At 34.4% G+C, this 22,851-nt stretch overlaps 1 protein-coding gene across 3 annotated transcripts in view; it reads left to right on the top strand.

Moving 5' to 3' along the window:
* The window catches only part of LOC118182665 (actin-related protein 2/3 complex subunit 1A-A-like), a 66,621-nt gene that overhangs the window by 2,096 nt on the left and 41,674 nt on the right, over positions 1-22,851 (top strand). For all 3 annotated transcript variants that reach the window (XM_035352047.2, XM_085819010.1, XM_085819011.1), the window contains exon 3: positions 17,771-17,922. In XM_035352047.2, the coding sequence (XP_035207938.1) occupies positions 17,771-17,922 (152 nt within the window). The remainder of the gene's footprint in view (positions 1-17,770; positions 17,923-22,851) is intronic.

Here is a 22,851-nt window from a genome sequence, read left to right as displayed (position 1 = left end):
CAGACCTCTCACTGGAACCTGTGCAGCAATTCCTGAGCCTGGCGAGCTGTATGGGGCCTGGCATTGTCATGCAGAAGAATGACGCCTTTGCTCAGTAATCCAGGCCGTTTGCATCGGATGGCTTTATGCAATTTCGTTAAGGTGGCACAATAACGATCGGCCTTAATGGTATGGCCACGCTCCAAATACTCGATTAGGAGAACACCAGTCATATCCCAGAAAACAGTTGCCATCACTTTACCAGCAGAGGGTGTGACCTTTAACTTCTTCCTCATCGGTGATTTAGCGTGTTTCCACTCCATCGTGGCTCTTTTGGATGTGGGGGTGAAGTGATGAAGCCATGTTTCATCACCGCTAATGATGCGATCAGTGAAGTGTTGGCTGTCTGAATGGTATCTCTGAAGAAATGTGAGGCTGCACATCATTCGAGTGGCCTTATGCTCCGTGGACAATGCACGTGGAACCCAGCGGGCTTAAACTTTGGAATATCGCAACTCATCGGTTATGGTACGCTGAATGTTACCATAACTCAGGTCCAACTCTGAGGCAATCTCATGCACGGTTACTCGTCGATCCCTTTGGATGATTTCTTCAACACGTGCTGTGTTGATATCTATCCTTGAAGAACTTGGACGGCCGCTCGCTTCCATACTGCAGTTCTCCACATGCTCCCTGCCCGCTTGATAAGAACGACACCATTTCAGTACCTGTTTTCTACTCATTGCTTTGTCCCCATATGCCTCAACGATTTGTCTGTGAATTTCAGATGCGGCCACATTCTTGCCTTAGAATCGAATTACGGCTCGCACCTCTATGCGAGAACACTTTTCTAGATGTCGTGCCATTACTGTCGCTCTTAAATGTCTGCGTACTGATGCTACTTACTCGTAGAACCGCTGTAGGACAACTAGCGCCATCTGTCAACCACCCTGGGTGGAAATATTCCCTCCACAATTATTACGTTTCAAATGCTTCTGCTTGTAAACTTTTTTTTGGATCAACCTACGTACTTTAAATGGTAAGCAAAAATATAGCACTAAAAAATGAAATTAATAGTGTTTCCAATTTTGTGTTTTTATTGTATGCTTTAAAGCATTTAATGCACTAATTGCTAAATTTTCATCTCAATGACCATTTTGTGAAGGCCTTAAAAGTCTAGAGATATCTTCCAATGAAATTTGGGGTACTTCTGTAATGGGCTTGGTGATAAAGTGAATTTGGCACATTTCTGCTTTGATTAGAAATAAAGTTACCAGTCTACATGTGTGCAATGGTTAATGGTCGAACTTTGTAATTCTGTTATGTCAGTTTAGCAATTTTCCCTTGTAAAATACTCATTATGCTTGCTGTTTTCAATCTTCCATAAATGGAAAAAGAAGCAAGCCCGGCCGGTGCTAGAGCTAGTGCAACCATACAGTTGCACTAGGGAGCAGAATTTAGACTCCCCCCCAAAAAACCTTTTACAATTTAAAAAGAAACTGGGTAGCAAAAAGCGTAGCAACAACCCTGAAAAGAAGATATAGTTGATATGTGATTTATTGGCATGCAGCAATTACAGAATTGAGGCCACTATAAGAGGGCGGTAAAAATGAATTTTCTGGAATGTTTATATACACTGTTTATCATAAATTAAGGAAAAATCACAAAAATAGGAATAATTCCCTCAAAAATAAGCAAAACCATGTAAAATTTGAATATATTGCCAAGTAAGAGTAGCTGAGTAAAACTACGATATGCAAATTAGTGGTGGTGCTTTCGGAATACGTCATCTGCGAGGAGCATACAAGTCCATGTTTGAGAGCAAGCCCACATATTTAAATGTGACAGTGACATCAGAAATCTGAGATAGCCAATTCGTAACAATGACCTCCAGGCATCATTTGCTTGCAGAACTGCGATGGAGAGCTATTGGGAGACTAGAGGCAGGACAAAGTCAAACAGAAGTGGCCAGATGGCTAAATGTGAGTTCTTCTGTGGTTCATAGACTTTGGAGGCAATTTCAAACCACAGATTCTGCATCTAGGAGTTTCAGCCAAAGATGGCCAACTGCTACGACGAACGCCAATGGCCGATATTTGACATTATGTGCACGCAGGAATAGAACCACTACTCCGACTCTTCTCAGATCCTCCCTTGCTGCAGCCACCGGAAGGTTTGTGTCAATGTCATCTGTGCGTAAAAGGCTTCACGAAGGTGGTCTGTATGCAAGGCAACCAGCCATTTGTGTGCCACTCGCTTCACGCGATAGGAGGGACCGTTTTCAGTGGGCACAACAACATGTCCACTGGACGCCTGATCAATGGAGGGCGGTTCTCTTTACGGATAAGTCCAGGTGTAGTCTAGAAAGTGATAGTAGGTGTTATTTGATATGGAGAGAACCTAGAACTCGTTATCATCCGTCAAACGTCCATGAAAAAGATGCATATGGAAAGGGCAGCGTCTGTGTTTGGGGTGGTATCTCTTTGGGTGGACGCACAGACCTTCGTGTCTTTCAAAGGGGTACTGCGAATGCTCAAATTTATAGAGATGACATCCTTGATGTTTATGTGTGCCCATATGCCGGGGCAATAGGTGATGCTTTCCTGTTACAGGATGACAACGCAAGACCACACAGGTCTTGCATCGTAGATGATTATCTTCAACAGGAAACAATTATGCACATGGAGTGGTCAGCTGGATCCCCGGACTTGAGTTCTATCGAGCACGTTTGGGATGCTTTAGGGAGACGTCTAGCTCCTCTCAATCCGCCCCCCTCAGACCCCTGTCACGCTTGCAACGGCTTGGCAAGAGCGGCTCTCACTTCCTATGGAACTGATAGACCGCATAATTGAAAGCATCGCACATCGTTGTAGTATGTGCTGTGTTGCTTCTAGAGGCGATCATATTCCATATTAAAGGTACTTTCCCGATAGCAAACTGACACCTTCGATTTGTTCATTTTATACATGTGCTAATTTCCATACTACCATATTTGTCTGGTAATTTCTTTTTGTGTTATTTGATACCTTACTATGTGTTGTATATTGTGGGTAAGTTTTATTAAATTCTACATGTAACTTTTTCAGTAATTGCGATTTTTGTGATTTTTCCTTAATTTATGATAACCAGTGTATGTTGCTTTTTCTAAAGAGAATTTTCTCATATGTTTAATAATAAATAGAATTTTCTGGTTTCTTTTAAGTAAAGGGAATTTATGGACATGTTTATATATATATCTTATTTGAAACAAATTATTTCTATTGTGTAACATATAATAAATAATGTATATATTAAATACGTTCTGTTGAATTGTTATTTTAAAAAACTTGCAGACAGAATTGTATTAAATACTATGTTAAATTCAAATTTATATTAAATTCCTCCTATATGTATGCAAATTGCTAGATTTAATATTAGTGGTCAGTATCGTTTCCGGGGATGTTTGTAACATTTGACAAGAAACTACATTCTTTTTCTCTCGCCAAGGCCACTGCAAGAGACAAGTACCACATTAGTTTCTTAAACATACCTTAAATCTATTTTACAAAAAGTTTTTGAATATTAATAAGCAGGTTTAATTTTAGTGTTGAACACCGAGTTCATAATTGTAAGCTTTAACATTAATTTTGTTTTCCAAAGTTCAAAATCTTTCATTGTTTAAATTGTTTTAATGATTAAATACATTGGTAAAAGTATAGTTTAGGGTATCCCTTTTAGAAACTTGGCGGTACATGGATACCGATTTTGTGCAATTCTTTGACTCGTTATTTTGGCTTGCGAAGCGGTGATTTTTGGCGCAAAAATTGCCGCTACACAAAGCCAAAATAACAAGACAAACAATTGCACAAACTCGGTATCCATGTACACATCAACTTATTTTCACTTTAAAAAAAATCCTCGAATTGCACAAAAATGGCATTGCGCACTCTTTTGACTTTATCCATGTACACATCGATATATTTTCACTTAAAAAGTCAAAGGAGCACCAAATTCTACAATATAGCAAACAAAAAATACATAATCTCAATAAAATACGTTTTAAACCAAACAATAAAATAACATAAAAAATGAAAAACATGTTATACATTTAAGCCCTACTAAAAGCAAATATTCACTTACCATGATTTTCAAGTTTGCTTCATACACCCAGAGCCACGTAAAAATCAAAATATCAATCATACTCAAAAGACTTTTTTCAAACCAGGTACTCTTTATGATCGAACGCTTCACATAGTGACGCTTACAAAACATCCCATGATTCAAAATTTCCCAGAATCATGCACCCGATTACGTCACAATAGGGTTTCCATATCATTCAACTACTCAGGCTACCATAAATGAAACAACAACTTCGCCATAATACAAAGGGGTACCTTAAAGTCTACTCTACCCAATACATTTTCAGCCATATGAATGCTAAAATGAAAAGTATTACTCTTGCATAAATTGTAAGGTATCAAATAATTTAATTTATTCGGAATTGGTCCATAGTTTCATTTTTAAACAGTGTTTTTGCCTTGATATACCAGGCATGTCTAATTAATTCATCAAAAATTTGTTGAGCAGATCAAAACTAATCAAGAATTTGCATATTTTTCAAGTCTTCAATCTGTTCCTAAATTGTGGGTTATTTGTTTTAGAATGGCGGATTTCTTTAAAATTGCTATGATAGTTGATTACTCTAAAGTGATTAATAAATATTTCCAAATCATATACAGCAGTAATTTCTTTCCTTTTATATATATATATATATATTATTGAAAATTTCTAATATGTGTGAAATTTTAGCTAAATATTTAGATAAAATATTTCACAGAATAGACTAAAGGAAACACAAGAAATGGGTTTAACTACAATTGCAAGCAAAATTTCAGATTCGGTTTTATTAAGTAATGAAAATTCCGTGAAGCGATTTATGAGTTATGTCTCTTACCAACTTCTCACAGCCCCTGATGCTATACTTTGTTTGCCTTTGATAACACAGGATACAGGCCAACACTGCCCAAGATATGTTGCAATGGAAATTCTCCAGTCCTCCCTCCACACACACACAGTTTCAAAAAGGGATAATGCTATGAAGCAAGATAGTGCTCTTTTTAACTGCTTCTTCATTCATTTAGGAATAAAGAGCTCACCAGCTGTAACAGAGCAAATAGTATCTAATCAGCGGCTACCTAGGGGATTGCTCCATAAAGCCCACATGAAAAATGTCCGCTTAAACAAACCCAGAAAAAGAAAAAAAAAATTAGGACTTCCTAAAAGTTTTACAAATAATAAATCATTATTATTCAATGTGAGGTTTCAAGTTATAATGACATTAAATTATGTAAAAATAAAATAGTTAAAATGTATCTAAATTGTTTGAAATCTTGATTTTAATTCATTGTTAAAACAATATTTTGGATTATGCCCACAAAAGTTTTCGTAATTATAATTATCTCATTCAAACAAGACAAAATCACCCTTTCTGCACATTGAATTCATTATATACAAAATTTTCTTGAGCTGTTAAATAATTTATAATGCAATGAAAATTATTCTTTGTATGTGATGCAAATTTATCTGCAAGTTATACTACTTATAATTTTACAGAATTATTTGAAGTACCATAGTCAGTATTCCCTTTGACTTCCCTTTGTCGAATTTATTTAAGATGTAAATATGTTGTTGTTGTTGCTTATGCTCACTTGTCTGACGTAGTCAGCCCAAGCCAATGAAAATTCTCATGCCAAGGAGTACTAGAATATGCCTGCCGTTAGAAACAACCTTGAGCACCTTACAAGTGACCGTGCAATTTAGATGAATTCCTTCCCCAATTTTGATGGAGAGCAACCCTGGGGAGACGGGCTCCCTTCCACCAAACCACACGAGAGGACTTTCGGCTTGCCGCATATTTAGAGTGTCGCCAAGCCACACCGCCATTATACATTTACATTTACATTACAATTATACATTTACAAGCATCCATGCCTTCTTCGGAATTCAAACCCAGGCCCTCCCTTCGGCCTAGCAGTAAACTACGCTAACCACTATACTGGTTGGGCGGCAGATCTAAATATAACAAAGTTATATTACATAGAAACACACATGCTCATGAATGTATATATATAATCGAGAAAAGATTATTAAATTAAAAGTGGTGGACACCATTTTTAATTTAATAATCAAAACTGAAACCATGAAAACTGAACCATGTAACAGGAAAACCATGAATCAAAACTGAAACAAAACAATACAGTCAAAAGTCGTTAATTCGGACACCCATAATCCGGAATGATCTATAATCCGGACCTCGAAGCTAAAATCTTTCTGTGCATGCGCCGCATTGACGCATGCGCATAGGCGTTTTACTCGTGCGCGCAAGACATTTACCACTGCGCATATGCGTCTGCGCAAGTGCAGAATACGTTTTCGCGTGCGCGTTTAATATATAACGGACGGTATAAGCTAAAATGATCTAATTATCTATTTCAGTTAATGTTGATAATTGCGTTGTTCTTTAATCTTCGAATTGGATCCGGCTTATTATTTTTTGCAGACTGTAAGAGCAATTTTCTAAAAGTAAGGTTGAACTTTCGATTATGTCAAATAGAATTTCCGATGCTGGAGCTCCCAAAGGATCTAGAAAACGAAAGTATGTTTCGATGTCCATCAAACAAAAAAACGAATTGCTACAAAAAATGAATAAAGGCATATTCTTTGTTTATCTAACCGTTCCGAAATCTGTTTATCAATTTCACGCTGCTCTGCGCGAGGGAGGGGGGGACGTCGCGGCGCGCAATGAACTGGAAGTTGATTTGTCAACACTATCGTTATCTTCAGGGCAGATGTTTTTATTTTATACGGCTTATAATTCCTTACTAAATGTAGTATTTAATTTCGGTGTACTCCGTCTTTGATATGATTTAAATCAAATTCCTCGTCATTATAAATATCACGAATACAAATCAAATAGTTTTCTGGTTGCAATTTTCTAATTTCGGCTATGCGTAAGGTATGCTTTACGCATCCGCGCGTTGAAAGAAATGTTTAATAAAGTAAACAAATAAATATTAGGCTTCTTTTTTGGTAAATTTTGATACCCTTTAGATCATAATTGCTCATTATTTTATAAATTACGGTTTCATTTTTATAATTTTTGCATGCCATCTTACCAGATTTAAACTGATGATCTATAATCCGGAAAAATCGATAATCCGGAATCGCCGAAGTCCCGACGAGTCCGCATTAAAGACTTTTGACTGTATAATTTATATATGTAATAAATAATATAATTTAACAAGTGTGATAAAAGTAAATAGGGAGCTAGAAATGTGTTCCTTTATTTTAATTTATTATTTAATTTTTGTAATTATTTTTTATTTATATTTTTTTATTAATTATTAAATTAAATATCTTCTACACAGCATAAATGGAAAAAAATTGGCATGCCATTTCAGAAAAGTCTGGTTTTGTGTCAAAATACCTATATTAGAACAATGCTGAAGAAAAAAAAGATGGGGGGAGAAGAAGAAGAGTAAATGTTTTACTGTTAGTGTGTTTTGTGTTTGGAATTTTGGTAATTTGTTGCTATTTTATGTAATCTGTAGCATGCTGCCATTATATTTAAATAGCTGTTGCCTTTAATTAGCTTAGTAAAAATTAATTAAAAATGGTGGCAGCTTTCCAGAGTGTTTATCAGAAAGTAGCATTTAAGCCATGCTGTTTCCAGTTTTGATATTTTCCCTGCTACATGAAGAAAGGATATCTAATTATTAAAATCAAGAGCATAAAAATAATGTGCTTTTTGAAATGCTAAGTACTTTAGAAATCTGGAATTTAGACATCTATTTTGATTACACTTTGTCAAAATTCTTTGGGTTGCACCATAGATAGCCCTACAAGTCTAGTTAGTGTTTATTCTCTACTCCATCAAAACTAAGGTAAATGCTTGTTATATGATAATCAGTTTCATTCATAGTCTCTTTTTTTAAATCAGATTTCAAGACATTCATACATAGGTGGGAAACTCACCATGTTTGTTCTGTACTACAGCAGGGTTCGTAGCAGTCCTTATAAGTGCTTATAAGTCCTTATATTTGAAAATAAAATATAAAGGCCCTTATAGGTGCTTACTTTTTCTTTTAGTGCTTTTTTTTTTTAATGAAAGCGCTATTTTCCCCCGTACCAAAGCCGAAACTAAATAAACAACTTTTCTTCCTAATATGGAATGTTAGATGGTGAATCATACTCTCGGAAATAGCTTTTCCCCCTTTCTCTGCATTAATATAACCTTTGGTGTGCACGAAGAGTACAGACAGGTGCCCGTCGTTCTATTGGTCAAAGAATTGCGAAAGCAGTAGAAAATTCCGGTACATTCGGCATTCTTTTCCTCCCACCCAAATACTGCACACGTTTGAATTTCTATCAAGATCTTAATAATTTTCATTCTCGTTCTGCTTGGTCAGTTCATATTCATGTTTATTATGAGCATATGTATGAATGTTTATAATAACATAGTTGCAGTAACTGTTGAAGTATAGTAAACTTCCAAAAATGTTTGTGTTTTAACACAGATTAGCTTTCTAAGGAATAATATTCGGAATCGCTTAAATAAAGGGAAAGTAATCGAATAGTCAAAATAATTTCATTTTTTTGGCCAATGCATAATACAGTACGAAGATTGGGTGGTTCTCCCCTTTCTCCGCAAAATCTCGAATATTGAAACTGTTATACTTTGCTGCAAAACAAGCAACGGACCTTTTTTTTTTTTTTTTTTTTTTTTTTTTGTCACTTTCCAATCTGGATTGAATAGGGCTAAAAGTTCTGCGGTCTACCATCCCAAGCGAAGAATGATTCGATTCCGGAAATTTAACGCCGGTTGTTGAAAATTAGAATGAAAAACACCCGTTATTTAGTTCTTTATTTTCCCAATACTGGCAGTTGTTGATTCCGATTGCGTAATATCACGTAGGGAAGAATTACAGCATGCGTATTGCGCAATGTTTGCGATATTTTGTAGAGATAATTAATTTTGATGTTCAGTCCGAGATTTGTTTATGAATACTTGAAACAGGGTTCGTACGGTCCTTAAGAATCCTTAAAAGTCCTTAAGTTTTTTGGAATCAATTTTTGGTCCTTAAAAGTCCTTAATTTCGGCCAAAATCGGCAGAAGGTCCTTAATTTTTATAATCTGAAATTTCTGTCTGTTTTTACGACTGCCATTTTGAGTGTGAATTAGCATTTTGTAGGAATATTTTTGGCGATTCACTGTCAAATATGGCTATTTTTTGAATGGGTTCATGAGTTATAATTTGTCCCTATTTGTAATATAAATAATGGTGGGATACTCGAGTTTTTGAGCAAGAAGTGAAACATAAGCATTTCAAAATTATTTCATTTTTTGTAATGAAGAGCTCTCAAACAACTTTCCGCTTTTGGGGATATGAATTCTTTTATTAAACGATTCTAAATTTGGCGATTATCAACATTTTGACGATTTTAAGATCGATTTCTATAGAAAAATGTGGTACTTTTCCGTTTTGCCGGCGCAGGCGATAAAGTCGCCAATAATGGTACAACTGATGCCAAAGGGAATACCCTCGCTGCTAGCCTTTTACGCCCCATTTTCAAAACAAGTCGCAACCATTTCTTATCAGATTCATTGTTTCTTTAAATACTGGCATACAATTACATAGAATTTTTAACAGATAGTCCAATTTTATGCCCTAAGATCAATCTAATGAGAATGCACTAGCGAAATAAAGCACTCCGGTTTTACATAATTTCTGAGTAAGCTATTCGTACGAACTGAAATAATTCTTGCATTTAAACTTGTATTCCAAATTAAGATTTAACTTGAAATTAATGTAGATAATTACTGAGAGAATTAGATTTTTTTAGTGTATTTACGTGAGATGAGATCACTTGGAGTCACGTGAATCAGGATGTTGTACCATGAAAGCATAGTAAATTCTTAACTTAAATGACTTTTTACAAATTTATTGTCTTTATTTATTGGCTTTTTATAAAATTTAAATGATATTAAAATGTTTATGCCCTCAAAACAAAAAATTCTCAGAACCAACATTTGTTAACATTTTATATGTGTATGCTCTGTGTTGTTGCCAATAAAGTCTGCTTGGCGACATTTGCGCCGGCGAAACGGAAAAGTACCAAAAATGTTAATTCTGAGATCTGGGAATTTTTTGACTATTTTTTTAGAACATTCTAACATTGATAAATTTCATTAAAATAATGGTAATATATTGGAAATACATTTAAGAAATAACATTAAAATAATGGTAATATATTGGAAATACATTTAAGAAATAACATTAAAATAAAGCATTTTTTTTTCCCACCGTCATGTTATAAAGTTCCATTTTGGCTGCATATTACAGTCAAAAGACATTAATTCGGACACCCATAATCCGGAATGATCTATAATCCAGACCTCAAAGCTACAAACTTTCTGCGCATGCGTCGCTTTCATGCATGCGCACAGGCGTTTACGAGTGCACGTAAGACCTTTACGGCTGCGAATATGCATGTGCGCATGCGCGTTTAATGTATAACGGACGGTATAAGCTAAGCTAAAATTATCTAATTCAGTTAATGTTGCAGATTGCGTTGTTCCTTAATCTTCGGATTGGATCCGGCTTATTATTTTTTGCAGACTGTTAGAGCAGTTTTATAAAAGTAAGCTTGAACTTTCGATTATGTCAAATAGAATTTCCAATATATATTCATTAATATGCAAAGGATCTACAAAGTGAAAGTATGTTTCGAAATCTGTTTATCAATTTCACGCCGCGGCGCGCAATGAATTGGAAGTTGGATCTGTCAGCACTATCCTTATCTTCAGGACAGATGTTTTTATTATATTTGGCTTATAATTCCTTACTAAATGTAGTATTTCATCTTGATGTACTCCGTCTTTGATATGATTTAAATCAAGTTCCTCGTCATTATTATTTGCTTCCGATAGTGAAGAAAGTGACCCAGAGGTTATTGAAAACGAAAAAATTTCGATTGACAAATTAGTAGGTATTCTCAACACAGCAATTATAGGACTTAAACAGTGGAACTTTGTAACTAAACAAGAAATTATGTCTGTTTAATAGAATTAAAGAGAAAGTATTATCACATGAAATGAAGCAACTTAAACAACTTACATTGGAAGAAATGTTTAATAAAGTAAACAAATAAATATTAAGCTTTTTCTTTTTGTAAATTTTGATACCCTTTAGATCATAATTGTTCTTTATTTCATAAATTACGGTTTCATATTTTTAATTTTGTAATTTCTGCATGCCATCTTACCAGATTTAAACTGATGATCTATAATACGGAAAAATCGATAATCCGGAATCGTCGAAGTCCCGACGAGTCTGACTGAGTTACAAACCCTGGAACTCTACATTAAGCTACGACGCTAACAGCGTCAGACAGAGGTCAGCTAACTTTCAAAACTTGCTAACTGTGACTATATCAGGCCTTTCAGCTTTGTTCTGATCAGCAGGCCTCTCTATAGGCAAGCAGGAGTGATGACAACAGCCAGTATTTTGTTATAAATCATGCTGATTATGATTTTAATGCTCATTTTAACCTATGCTGCTTGACATAAAATCTACTTACTATTTACTAAACCTCTAGACTGAGCAAGTATGTGACAAAATGAGACATTAAAAAAAAAGCTAACTGTTAGTAAAACGTAACTAAAAAAATGTCCAGTTATTATGAGTGTAAAATACTATTTCATGCTATTTGATAAATTTCATAAAATTAATTTTATTCTCAAACATATTAATAATTATGTTAATTAAGTTATGTTTAATAATAATGCATCCTACTCACGTTCAGGCATAGATATAATATTTTTAATTGAATTTATTCAGTTCACATTTGCTCAAAGGTCCTTAATTTTTTTTCATTAATGGTCCTTAAAAGTCCTTAAAAGTACTTAATTTCCTTGTGCAGAAATGTGTACGAACCCTGTTAAAAGAGTTTTACTGTGCTTGCTAAGGAGAATATTTTTTAGTTCCATTGGTTTATTTTTATATGATGCACATATCAAAATGTTAAAACCATTTATTTAGCGGAAAAATCTAAAGAGCGGCTACAGTCTACTCCCTTCCAGTCCTCTTTTTCAAGTTACGCTCGTCTGTCCCAATATTCGCCAATTTCCAAGTATGTGGGTTAGTTAAGCTTTTACTGTTAAAGGATGACTGCATGAAGCAAATTTCTGTCTTCTGATTTCAGAAATGTTCCTCATTTTTACTTAAATTACTTTGCTTGCAATATCTGTTAAGGGAAAACTGATATACAATGAAAATTTAGGAAATGTCCAGAATTTAGATTTAAATTATTTAAATATCAATATGAGTGGACTTTGAAATCAGGTAAAAAAATGGTGATGTTGTATGAAATATTATGATAAGTAGTTTAAGTTTTTTATATGCTATATCTGTAATTTGTATTTCTTTACTATTTAATTAAGCTAAGAACAATCTATTCACTTAAACCTGTGCTCTATCTATTAGAAATTGTTTATCAGATGTAAGTTGGTGAACTCCTTTAATTTTTAAAAAACATTCCAAAACTATAGACAAGCATTCACAAGCATCATCAACACATCAAAAGTACTTTTAAAATACAAATTTTACTTATTAAATAAGGATTTTTATGATACATTAAAAAATATAACACATTTTTGGGGAATTCCTTCACTGAATTTTTAGTGCTGCTTTCCTCTCTATGTACTCAGCTATCTGTTTTCTCTTTAAGAGCATCGGAGAGTTGCAAAAACTTGGTATTTCACATCGACTATCTACCAAATGCATCCCATCATTGTTCACTTAAGCGATTTTGTGACAAAATACTATACACTGGTGTGCAAAAATTAAGGATGAAGTCGAAAAATTAGCATATCAGTTGAACGAAGAGGCAGAGTGGACAGAAAGACCAATCAGGAGATTAAGTAAGGTGATGTACGGTAGCACATGCGCAGATATGCAGGTAGACGTAATGGGGGAGTGTCTGAGTAGTATAAAGAATGTTGTCGGTGTAAAATCAATATTTCTGGCAAAGAGATTGCACGCCGTATAGCAGTTAAAATCACACCGAGTTGTTTCCTCAGCGAGAAATGGCGAATAATCAGTCTGTTAGACGACATCTGGATGCTTTTACCCGAGGTCGAATCATTGGGAAGTTGGAGGAAGGCCGCAGTGTGACAAGTGTGGCTGCAGAGTTCGGAATTGCTCACAGCATCGTTTCATGACTTCAGAGACAATTTCAAACTACAGGAACAGCTAACGGGGGGTTTAGTAGTGGTCGTCCACGAGGAACCATATCCACAGATGACCGGTATATTGCCTTACAGGCCAGAAGAAACAGGCGGCAGACAGCAGAAGAAATCGCTAGACACACGACACAGATGACTGGACGACCGAGATTGCATTTTACAGTGGCCAGAAGACTGCACGGTGATGGTCTGTTTGCACGACGCCCTGTACGGTGTGTACCTCTAACGCCTGCCCATCGGAGAAGGCGTTCTCTGTGGTGCCGGGAACACCGGAATTGGAGAGACAATGAAAGGGGACGAGTACTCTTTACAGATGAGAGCAGATTCAGTCTGAGTAGCGATTCTCATTGCATACTCATCTGGAGAGAGCGGGGAAGCCGCAATCATCCCTCGAACATCATTGAGAGGGACAGGTATGGAGGTGGCGGTGTTCTCGTTTGGGGAGGCATCATGCTTGGTAGTCGTACAGACCTTCACATCTTCGATGCAGGTTCAGTCAACGGGACCCGTTATTGTAACGAGATTCTTCTTCCATATGTGCGTCTTTTTAGAGGCGCTATGGGTCCGCAATTCCTTTTAATGGACGACAATGCACCATGTCATTGCACAGTACCTGCCGAACAGCTCTTAGAGAGTGAGGATATTGAACGTATGGATTGGCCGGCATGATCTCCGGATCTCAATCCCATCGAGCATGTATGGGTTTTTCTAGGCAGACGCTTGGCAGCTCGTACCTTACCACCAGTAACGATTCCGGAGCTTCGATTGGCGCTGCAAGATGAATGTGCAGCAATGCCTCTACAACTTACTAACACCCTCATTCTCAGCATGGGCAGACGCTGTGAAACCTGCCTAGCAGTCAGGGGAGATCATATCCCCTATTAAAGACCGGATGTTTCTTGCTGGACATCCATCCCAGGGATGTTTCTGCCTTCAGTCGAATGCGCTCCATGCTACTTTTTCAATAAAGCTTCTTTTTATCCCTCTGATTTCTCTTTTAGTAAGTGTTGCTTACATTACTTATGTCCTTACGGTATTAAATCTTACGGTATTAAATGTGTTGATTTGGAAAGCTTTTGTACAAAGTTATATTGAAAAATCCGTCTCATCCTTAATTTTTGCACAGCAGTGTATTTCACCAGAAAATTTTCTGCAATTTCTTCCATTGTTGGCAAATTCAATGAGCAATATTTTAAAATTGATTTGAAGGCAAAATATATGAGTTGTCTATAAAAATAACTGGAACTTGGAATACATCAAAAAGAATGCATATGAAAATTGCGATGTTACATAACTGTATGAAGATGGCTGCATGAAGAAGGTTTATATTCATGATTGCCAGAGATTGGCTCATTCTGAAACTTTGGCAAATTCCACTGAGGTGGTTACAATAATATGTGAGTACCCAAATGTCTTATCATCAAGCAGGGTTAAGAGTATGTTTCTGTCTACTGGCTTTCATGGTAAACATGCAGCAAGTACACACAAAAGTATGACTATCCATAAGTAATCCCTAAATCATTTAACATTTATCTAAATTCAGTGCATAAAAGCAAGGTTTATGACATCTTAAGAAAGGGATTGTAGCGACTAAAGTCCCCGAAAGTAGCAATATCACCAGTAGAGAGGTAAGAAAATTCTTCTTTCAGTAAGATGAAAGGGAAGTATTGTTTAAAGGCATTGCTAAATAATGAAGAAGGAAAATTTTGTGTGGGGAAGACAAGGAAAGCTTTTAATAAGTGAGGCATTTCAGTTAGGGATAAATTCCATAAAGTAAGAAAAGCTATGTAGGAAAGATATTTAATGCTCATCAGAAGAGCAAAGAAAGGCAAAAAAATGTGCATGCATTTATGCATGATTCAAGAAATGAGAGAGTAAATGTGTGCTGCACATTTTGAACAGTGTTAATTATTATGTGTATATATAAGCAGAGTTATTAATTACAGACTATAACAGTATATATGTTACCGTGAAAGACCGAAATTGGAGAATGTCGACTTTCATCGGAGAATGTCAACATTCACCAAATACGTCAGTGAAAGATTGAATATTTCTTTACATTCCTGTACATTCGGACCCTCACCGGTGTATGTCGACAATCACAGATATGCTCTCGTGTAGGTCGAAAAGAGAGGAGTATATGTACACGCTGCCATTCCAAAAAGAAGTGTTCCACAAATAAATGCAGTTGTAAAAGCAAGGGCCTCTTGTGCAATTCAAAGTGTCATAATAGTTTAAGTTGTTGCAATAAATAAGATTTGAATCGCATAATTTGGTAAGTTTATAACCTCTATTATTTTCCTTTCTCATTTTCAATGTACTGTGTGTTTTAAGTTCTTATGTTCTTATTCTGAGTCTCAAGTGCGTTTTTTCGCGAATGAATTATGGAGAAGGAAATATAATATTCTTATATGTTCAACATTCATCATTAGTACATGGTGAATGTCGACATTCACCGGTGTAAGTCAGAAAATATTTTGGACATACACCAAGCGACTATGTGAATGTTGACATTCACCAGTGAAAGTCGACATTCTCCAGATTTCGGTGTTTCGCCGTAACATATATGTAAGATATAACAAAATATAATAGCTGCTTTAAAAATAACTGGCAACCTCAAAATTATCATTTTAGATTTGGTGCTCTCCCAACATTTCTTTTGAAGGGGGTAGATATGTAAGGTATAAAAAATACTACAGTACAAAGTCCATAATCTGGACTCGTCGGGATATCGGCGATTCCGGATTAGGGGTTTTTCCAGATTATAGATTATCAATTTAAATCTGGTAAGATGGCATGCAGAAATTATACATTAAAAAATATGAAACCGTAATTTATGAAATAAAGAGCAATTACTGTCTATAGGGTATTAAATTTTACAAAAAAATAGCTTAATATTTCTTCTTTTATACTTTGTGAAGCTTGGCTTTTTTTCGGTGCCTTGTGCTCCTAAGCATGTGCAATGAACTCTTTAAATTTAATTATGGACACATTCCCTCCACTATGGAGAGAAAATATTTATTTGTTTACTTTATGAAACGCGCGCATACGTAAAAACGTGCACGTAAAGCATACAAAAAAAAAAAAAGGTTTGTGGCTTTGAGGTCCGGATTATAGATTATTCCGGATAATGGATGTCCGGATTACGGACTTTGTACCGTATAGCTGTTTTAAAAATAATTGGCGTCCTCGAAAATAACATTCTAGATTTGGTGCTGTCCTCCTAAATTCATCTGTTCTCGCAAATTTGAGAATCTTCTATCTTATGTAATAACCTCAAATTAACTAATTACAGATTAGCTGTACTTGTACCTCAGACCTAGTATAAATACCTCTGGCGAGTTAATTGTGTCATTCTTCCCTTCCTCGACTGCTGCTCTGTCAACACCACATCGCTTTACTTTTTCTTAAATACCTATGTCATTTCTTTTACAAAGCCAATGTACGTAGAAAGGTATCATATTTCATTATGGCTTTATGAATATCTACTGAGATGATTTTATGTACATGAAATAAAGATTGGGAATTCGTCTAATTCATTTTTTTGTCGGAATCATCTGTTCGTCTTCCCAGTCTGCCACTCTGCCATCACGACTGCGTAATGACTTCAAAATCATTACACACACACACACACACACATATATATATATATATTAAATCTTAATTTGAGTGACTAACTTTAAAAGAGTCCACTATAAGCACATAAGAAATTTAACATACTGGTACAAAAACATTAAGTGTTTGAAATTGTGTATAACATTTTGTTTGCAGTTTAGTGTGCTAATTATGATAAATAAGAATTTAAGCAATATTGAAAAATGTATGTGCATGAAATAAGAAATATGTTAAATAAAATTCTAATTTTAATTTGCGTAGCTACCAACTCTCAGTTTTTCAACACATCTCCCAGCAGACCGTGGAGTATCTCGTTTTTAATTTTTAGCCTTTACTAAGGAAGCTGTTTTTAGTAGTAAATGAAATATATTGAATTAACGATACTTTTTACAAATTTTATCCCCACTTCCAGTGATTTTTTAGCCTAAATTTTTTTATTATTAAATTTTATTTGGTCTGATGTGTCTTAATGTTGAAATTGAATCATGCATTATAAAGTCAATTTGGAGTTCTTTCAAAATGATGCCATGCAGTGCACAGACCTCTGGACTTTTCATATTTTAACCATTAAAGCTGTGCATATTGGTATCAAGCATTGTTTCATCATTAACTAAAAAGTGTTAAATGGCCACGATTGCCATTTTCATCTTTAGCTGTTGCAAGCTCTATATCATATATCTATCCCGTTTTATGTTAAAAAAAAATTCCATTATACGGATATATTTATGTTAGAATCTCTAATTAAAAATTAATGGGTTATTGTATTGGTCTTAAGTGCTCAAGATAACTCAAGTGAAATAACAGTCAGGAAATTTATATGCTGTTTCAATAATCATTTTGATTTCTATATCAAGTGTTTGATATTTATGTTGTATATTTATTTCATTTTAGAAGTAGCACTTTCACCTAATAGTAATGAAGTTCACATATATAATAGAGATGGGGATAGATGGTCTTGTAACAATGTTCTTTCGCAACATGACTTAAGGGTCACCAGCATTGATTGGGCTCCTAACACAAATCGTATTGTAACTTGCTCAGCAGTAAGTATAGTGTGTTTCTTTCTAATGCTTTATTATTTGAATATATACACATCCATACTTATCTTTGCATGTGGGTATATATTGGACTTCTCCATGTACTTTTCACACTCTTATTTTTATAAAATATTATTTGATGAAAAATTATATCAGTATTTTTTCTGTGAGAAATGTAAATGCATTCAACTGTGCCATCTAACTGGGATGAATGAAGAAAATAGCTCGAGTTATTACTGCAACTTCCGAAGATTTTGTCTTATATTCCTTTAAAATCTCGGTTAATAAATCTTCTAGAAATTGCTTTTAAAGGGTGCATAACTAGAAATTACCACAGCTTGATTCCTGTTTATAAAATGCTCAAATTTGAAAAAAGATGTGTTAATATGTCAGGGAGGCATGGAAATAAATTTCACTGGCAATAATCGAGGTTAAGAAAACTGGCATGTTCACTGTCACATGGGTGATTTTAATTATGATGGCACTGGGGAAAAAAGGACTGAGAAATTTTTATTTAATGCAAGAAACAGCAGAATTAATAATCCTTTGTAATGGTGTCTCTTTGACTCTTACAGGTACTAGCCTCAGTTTCATATAGATTTTGAAAGCGATCAGATACTATCCTCTTGGGTATAAATGTATTTTTGCCTCAATACCAATGAAGGTTTATTTAAAATCTACAAACTAAGATTACTTGTTCATTTAATATTAAAATATTTTTGCACAGTGTTTACTGAGAAAGATTTTAAATTATTTGTAATGCAGTTAATTATGTTAAATTTTAAAGTATTAAATCTGCCTTATAAATTAGATAATCAGGATATCTTATAAATACTGGTTTAACTTATATTTGAAGGAAAAAATGTTTCTTGTGCATTGATTATTGATTAGTAAGAGAAAATTCAGTAAGTCTGTTTAAGTATGAGGGTAGTTCGGAAAGTAACCACCATTGTAGCATGCATGTAGTAGTAGTGAGTAGAGTGTCTACCTTTTTATATCACATAATTCAATAAACTGTCATACTGCCGTGCACCTCCTGATTATAATGTCACAAAATGTACACCGCCCTCAAAAGTCTTGGCAGTTGTGAGATACACAAAGTTATGAGACTTCTTTAGGTTAAAAAAAAATCTGTCAGCACTAAAACATTACTCGTGGATTGTTTGGTGTATACATTCCTAGCATTATGAGTGAAGGTACTGCAGATCAGAATTTTTCAATGCAGGAAAAACAAACATTCATGTTGAACCTAAGACTTGTAAGTCTCCTCTAGTGATGATTTCCTCACATATATTGAAGACAAAGCTTGTGATAATCACCCATTCACTATCTTGGAACTTTCTGAATATTTCTCAGACTGTTTTGTATCATTTGAAAATTAAGGTACTGGAAGTTTTATGCTCAATGGGTCCCAAAGATTCTGATGGAGGTCCACAAAACTAATTCAAATGAATTCTGTCTTAGACTTTCTTGTCTGGTACAACACAGAAGGGAGGAATTTTGGAACAGAATAGCAACTGGCAACAAGATTTTGGTGGGATATGCGAGTTCCGAGACAAAGGGGTAGTCAGTGGTATGTGGGTTGACTTTGGGGACCAGCACTTTGCTGGCAATGAGTATATTCAAAATGCTGCGACAGGTAGTTGAAATCCTCGCTGGCAATGTTTTATGCCAGAGGAATTTGCAAGTAGGGGAAACGCTATGACAAGTGCTTGAATTTGCATGCCAACTGTGTTGAAAAGTAGCACAGCTGTACTTTTTCAGATGTAAATAAAAACTTTGTATTTATACACATTTTTTATTATAACCAAACAGAGGTTACTTTCCAAATAAACCTCGTATAAATATTTTTTTTTTAAGTGTGCAATTTATTTTGGCTTTAGAAAATGAAATTTGATTGTTTCAGAAAGCGTAAGTTATGAATAACTATAAATATAAATCTGGGTGAAAAAATCAGCATGCACAGTACAACAAGTGCAAATCATCAGAATCGTGCAGTCAAATTATGGCTTGTAAAAAAATTATAAATGAAAATGTATCAGCTTAAATAGAAAACACAAGCTTACCCAATCATATTGGAATTTTCCAAATGAAATAGACAGTGCTTTCTTTGTGTTTGTTTAAAGCAATTTTGAAATTAATAATGGGAGCCAGTTCAAACATCTTAAAAACTTCAAAATTATAAGGAAACCTTAGTTCACAAATATAATTTATAAACCTAAAGCCATTTGTAAACCTAAAGTTTCCTATATAAAAATTTATGTAAAATGTATTAATTCATTTCTGGATCACAGAAATATAATTGCTTATTTAAACACATATAATTGCTTATTTAAACTTCAGAACATAAAACAGTATTTATGGACAAATTCTTAACCCAGACGGCTGGAAGTCATTAAATGTAAAATAAAGAAGATATACAGATTGCTAAAAAAAATAAAATGATATATAGATAGTTGAAAACCTAATCTGATTTTATTGTACCTGTACAAAGGGGAATGGTCACCATAAGTGGAAAATGATAAGGAAGATGCTAGAGTTCTCTTCCATAAGCCCTAAAGTAACTGTGTTTAGAGGGTATCTTTTTTTTTAAATCTTTAGTCTCATAAGTGCTACACGACTTTGCTTGGGACTCCCTGGTCTGCTGTTTCACTCAAAATGTTGTGATTGTTGTTGCCTACATTTAAAAATGTTTTTAAATTGAGATGTGGCATTGTCTTTGAAAAGACTGATGCTGTAACTTGTTACTGCTTTATCAGGGGTGATAACATCACATGGAAAAATTTGCACCATGGCCTATTTTTCATAAATGCCATGGGATCAGAAAATTAGGATAATTTTTCTTTTTTTCTCTTGTCTGAAAACAATTTCCACAATAGTCTTTTGTTGCTGCATCTGAAATTGTAGATCTTGCTTGTTAAGCTCATTTTTATGATCCTTTGGTACATTCTTCATATGTTCCTTGTTAACTTTGTAGCCCTTGTTTTTGCTTAGAGACACAATACTACAGAAAACAAAAATATTTTTAGTGTCAAAAGTGCTCATAATCCCTGCCTACAAACTACAGGGTTCGTACGATCCTTAAGAGTCCTTAAAAGTCCTTAGATGTTTTTGGAATCGATTTTTGTCCTTAAAAGTACTTAATTTTGACCAAAATCAGCTGAAGGTCCTTAATTTTAATCATCTGAAATTTTTGTCTGTTTTTACGACTGCCATTTTGAATGGGAATTAGCATTTTGAAGAATATTTTTGGTGATTCGCTGACGTATATGCAAGAAATGAAACACAAGCATTTCGAAATTCATTTTTTCAAATAAAAAGCTCTTAGAAACTTTTCGCTTTGGGGGTTGTGAATTCTTGTATTAAATGGTTCTAAATTTGGCGATTTTAAGATCAGTTTCTATAGAAACTTTTAATTCTGAGATCTGAGAATTTTTCGACAATGTTTTTAAAAAAACTGTAACATTGATGAACTTCATTAAAATAATGATAATATATTGAAATTATATTTAAAAAATAACATTAAAATAAAACATTTATTTTTTGCTGTCATATTATAAAGTTTCATTTTGGCAACTTATTATACAGTATTTTAAATCGTCTCCAAAGATATGTGCGGTTATTATTATTTAAATTACCCAATTGTTTATGAGTTCAGCCTTTACTATAATTTCCCATTTCTGTTTCCTCATATGATAGAGTTGCTGAGCCAGATAAAATTAAATTGTATAATCTTTGACCACTAGCCCACATTATTAGTTTGAATTTGACTGTTCTTATTTAATTACATCACCGTGAGCTGTAATTGATTTTTTTAGCATCAGCATGCCTTTATGTTCTAAGTTCTTTTTAAATAAGAGGCTTATTTAAACCTTTGGTCTGATATTGTAGTTACTTTCAGACATAGTGGTAATATGCTTCATGTCTGTCGGGGGTTTTGGACTATTTAACTTTTACCAGATCAAGTAAACCCTCATAGCTACATTGTGGAGATGTTGACAAGGTAGGAGATAAAACATTCAAAGACTAGCAAGAGCATTGATATGCATATTGTGACAAATCTTTAATTGTTAGAAAAAGATGCTTAAAGGGAAGGAAATCTATATAAACTAGCCAAAATGTCTGGGAAGGCTTCAAATTAAAATAATGGAGAACTAGTTTGTTGAGTGTTGTTGTTACAAAACATAAATGTTTTGTAACTTTTAATGTGTATCTTAATATCGTTTAAGAATCAATTAGATTAATTTATTAGATTTTGACTATAATAGGTATTTTTTAACAAATATTGTTAAAAAATAAAATTTAGTAGTAGTTATGTAAATCCATAAGGTTATCAAACTACCTAATTTAATTATTTACCCTTAAAAACTATCTTTACATATTAAAGCGAGTTATTGCCTTTCATTAATAATCACTGTGGTCACAAGATAAAATTCAAAAATGTAAAAATTCAAGTAAAACTTATTCTTTGCATCTACTGAGACCTAAAATAATACAAAACAACTTATCGCCTCTGGTACTTTAATGGCTTATTGGAACCTTAAAGTATATTAACTGGGTTACAACCCCTGGACCTCTACATGAAGCTACGACACTAACTGCATCAAACGGAGCCTGACTAACTTTCAACACTTGCCAACCGTGCATACATCAGGCCTTTCAGGTTTGTTCTAATCAGCAGTTCTCTCTCTAGACAAGCAGCAGCGGCGACAGCATTCAGTCTTTTGTTATGAATCATGCTGATTATGATCTTACTTCTCATTTTAACGTATGCCGTTTGACATAAAATCTACCTGCTATTTATTAAACCTCTAGACTGACCAAGAATGTGACAAAATGAGACATTAAAAAAAAAAAAAAAAAAAAAAATCAACATAAAGCTAACTGTTAGTAAAACGTAAATGTCCCTTATCTTCTTTTGAATATGACCAACTA

This window comes from Stegodyphus dumicola, chromosome 6 (genome assembly GCF_044657685.1).
Source record: "Stegodyphus dumicola isolate Sdum_Otavi_A_Nest chromosome 6, ASM4465768v1".
NCBI lineage: Eukaryota > Metazoa > Arthropoda > Arachnida > Araneae > Eresidae > Stegodyphus > Stegodyphus dumicola.
Note: the sequence above shows the minus strand (reverse complement) of the source record. Positions and strands in the feature narration are given on the sequence as shown.